General features: G+C 55.4%; 1 protein-coding gene across 1 annotated transcript; it reads left to right on the forward strand.

Moving 5' to 3' along the window:
- Window positions 1-1,545, forward strand: LOC119168716 (tigger transposable element-derived protein 6). Its single transcript, XM_037420109.2, has one exon. It carries the CDS (start codon window positions 1-3, stop codon window positions 1,543-1,545), a length of 1,545 nt encoding a protein of 514 aa, XP_037276006.2.
- The last annotated feature ends 1,318 nt before the right edge of the window (window positions 1,546-2,863 follow it).

Here is a 2,863-nt window from a genome sequence, read left to right on the forward strand (position 1 = left end):
ATGGACAACGGCAAACGTAAGCGCAAAATCATCACAATTGAGCAGAAGTTTGCAATGTTGAGAGCCGTTGAGTCCGGCGTCAAGAAAAAAAAAGTGGCCGAAGATTTCAACGTATCGTTGAGCACGCTGTCAACGGTCTTAAGCAAGAGAGAAGCTATTGCCGACGCTGTCGCACGTTGCGTCAAAGGCGACCGAATGAAGCTGCGAGCCCCCGCCTTCGAAGCTGTCGAGAAGGCCGTGTTCAACTGGTTTTTAGAAATCAGAGCAAGCGGCACTCCTGTGAGCGGGGCACTTCTGCAGCAGAAGGCAAGGAACTTCGCGTGCATCATGGGGCACGATGATTTTGTGGCGAGTGACGGCTGGCTGCAGCGCTTCAAGGAGCGCAACGACATCGTCGGCAGGGCTGTCAGCGGGGAATCGCTATCTGTGGACCGCGAAGCTGCAGTGGCGTGGATCAAGAAGAACATTGGGCAGCTGCTCGAAAAATACAGCCCCAGGGATTTGTTCAACGCAAATGAGACTGCCCTGTTCTATCAGATGTTGCCGCAAAAAACCTTGGCCCTCAAAGGTGACCGCTGCCAGGGCGGTAAACAGAGCAAGGTCCATGTGACCGTGCTACTTTGTGCGAATATGGACGGGTCCGAAAAAGTGCCGGCCCTCGTGATCGGCAAAAGTGCATCACCACGATGCTTCAAAGGAAAGCGGAAACTCCAAGTGAGTTATGTGGCCAACCACAAGGCCTGGATGACGAGAGAGATCTTTGCACAATGGCTGCGTGAGTGGGACGAGCGGCTGGGCAAGCAGAACCGCAAGATATGCCTCGTCCTGGATAACTGCGCGGCCCACCACACTACCGTTGTGTTAAAAAACATTAAGCTGTGCTTTTTGCCGGCTAACACTACTGCGGTTGTGCAACCCCTCGATCAAGGGGTGATCATGAACTTTAAGTCGGGCTACCGCAAGCGTGTCATCGACCGCATTTTGCTCAATATGAGCATGAAGCGCGAGACAACGATCGACCTGTACATGGCGATCGAGATGTTACAAGCTGCCTGGATTGCAGTCACGGCAAGCACGATCGCCAACTGCTTCCGGCATGCCTCATTTGGCGTCAGCAGCGGAGAGCCCAGCGAAGATCTCGGTGATGTCGCCAGAGAGGGTGCCGCGGGCGACCAGGCCCAGACATCGTGGGATGCTCTCCTTGACGCCGGCGTTGTGCCTGACTGCGACACTTTCTGCACGTACGTCGGTGCCGATGCTGACGCGGTGACAACCGAAGAGTTGTCAGATGCGGAAATTGTGCGCGCGGTGACGGGGGTGCATAATGATGACAGTGACGAATGTGTTGACACCCCGGAGCATAACGAACCCGACGTGCCGACGGCCGCGCAAGCGCTGGATGCGACAGACCTGCTGCGCCGCTTCTTTGGTGCTCATGATGACGGTGAGGACGGACTTGAAATAGCGGCTGCCGCTGAAAGAGCAGTCATCCGCTTGAAGAAGAGTCGGCAAAAGTCTATCAAGGACTATTTTTCTTCGAAGTGATCTGCCAGCTGGTGTGCTGAACTTGGCGGAAATAAAGTGCATTGTTCTTTATTATTTTGCTAGTTTTTTGCCTTCCGACGGCCGTTTTTCTCTGCGCGGCGGGCTGCTGTGATATTCGGTGGTGAGTACATTCTCTCTTGCTGGCTAATTGTCGGCAGAAATGGATATTGGCTATAATGAACTAATGGTTATAACGAAGTAATTACGACTCTCCCTTCAACTTCGTTATAACGAGGTTTGACTGTAGATGGCGCCACTGTGCTCGTGTGTATATAAACGATACTCGCTGATTAAACTGGGTTATTGTCATGGGTCGTACAGTGGTGTAGCGTGGTTACTTTCACGTGTCGCCGTCCCGGCTACACGACATTCTGGCGACCAGGATGGCTTCCACGGGCATTTTGCCACCTCCTCCTTTTCTGGCCACCCCCGGCACGCCCAATGTGCCATGGGCCCGATGGTTACGACTGTTCGAAAGGTTTCTGCTAGCGTCCGGAGCGAACGAGCTACCCGCACCCCGTCGCCGAGCCCTCCTGCTGCACTGTCTTGGGACGGAAGGACAGCGCATTTTCGACGCGCTTCCACCTAGTACGACGCAAACCAAGGCAGAGACAACGAGTGCTGCACCCGGTGTCACGGCCACGCCAGATGCCGCCGCTGGAATCATCGGAACCACTGCACCTACTGGAACGCAAGACATGACCACGGAAGCCCTACGCCCACCCGACGAGTATGACGTAGCCGTTGAGATGCTTTCGAAGCATTTCGCCGCCCCTTGCAACGTCCGCCTTCAACGCCATCGATTCCGGGAGCGTCGTCAACTGCAGGGTGAGCCCATCACTGATTTCGCTGTAGCACTTCGGGAGTTAGCAGCTCTTTGCAATTTCGCCACTCAAGCGGACGAAAACCTGTGTGAACAGTTCGTAGCAGGCGTCACGTGCCCGCGGCTACGAGAGCGATTGCTGCTGGAGGGCGATAACCTTACATTCGATCATGCTGTCGAGATAGCACGGCTTCGTGAGCAAACCCAACGTGAATCTGAAGCCTTCGCCAATCCTGTGCAGCGCATTCAGCAGCAGTTGCGATACAGCTCAGCCAGGCACGATCGACGAGATAACGGCGATAATGGCACACGCCTCCCGGGCCGTCGCCACTTCAACTGCTCACGCGCGTACAGAGCACCTTCACCTGATATGAATGCCGCCGCCGCTGCTGTCCCCGGGCCTAGAAATGTAAATGCCTGCGGAAACTGCGGCGCAGCACGGTGTTCGCCTACGGAATGTCCCGCGCGCGGTCGCACATGTTTTGCCTGCGGACG

The sequence above is a fragment of the Rhipicephalus microplus genome, chromosome 10, assembly GCF_043290135.1.
Source record: "Rhipicephalus microplus isolate Deutch F79 chromosome 10, USDA_Rmic, whole genome shotgun sequence".
Taxonomy (NCBI): domain Eukaryota; kingdom Metazoa; phylum Arthropoda; class Arachnida; order Ixodida; family Ixodidae; genus Rhipicephalus; species Rhipicephalus microplus.

What these genes read in the sequence shown, in the direction of transcription:
- LOC119168716 (XM_037420109.2), top strand. Translation starts at nt 1, where the DNA reads ATGGACAACGGCAAACGTAAGCGCAAAATCATCACAATTGAGCAGAAG.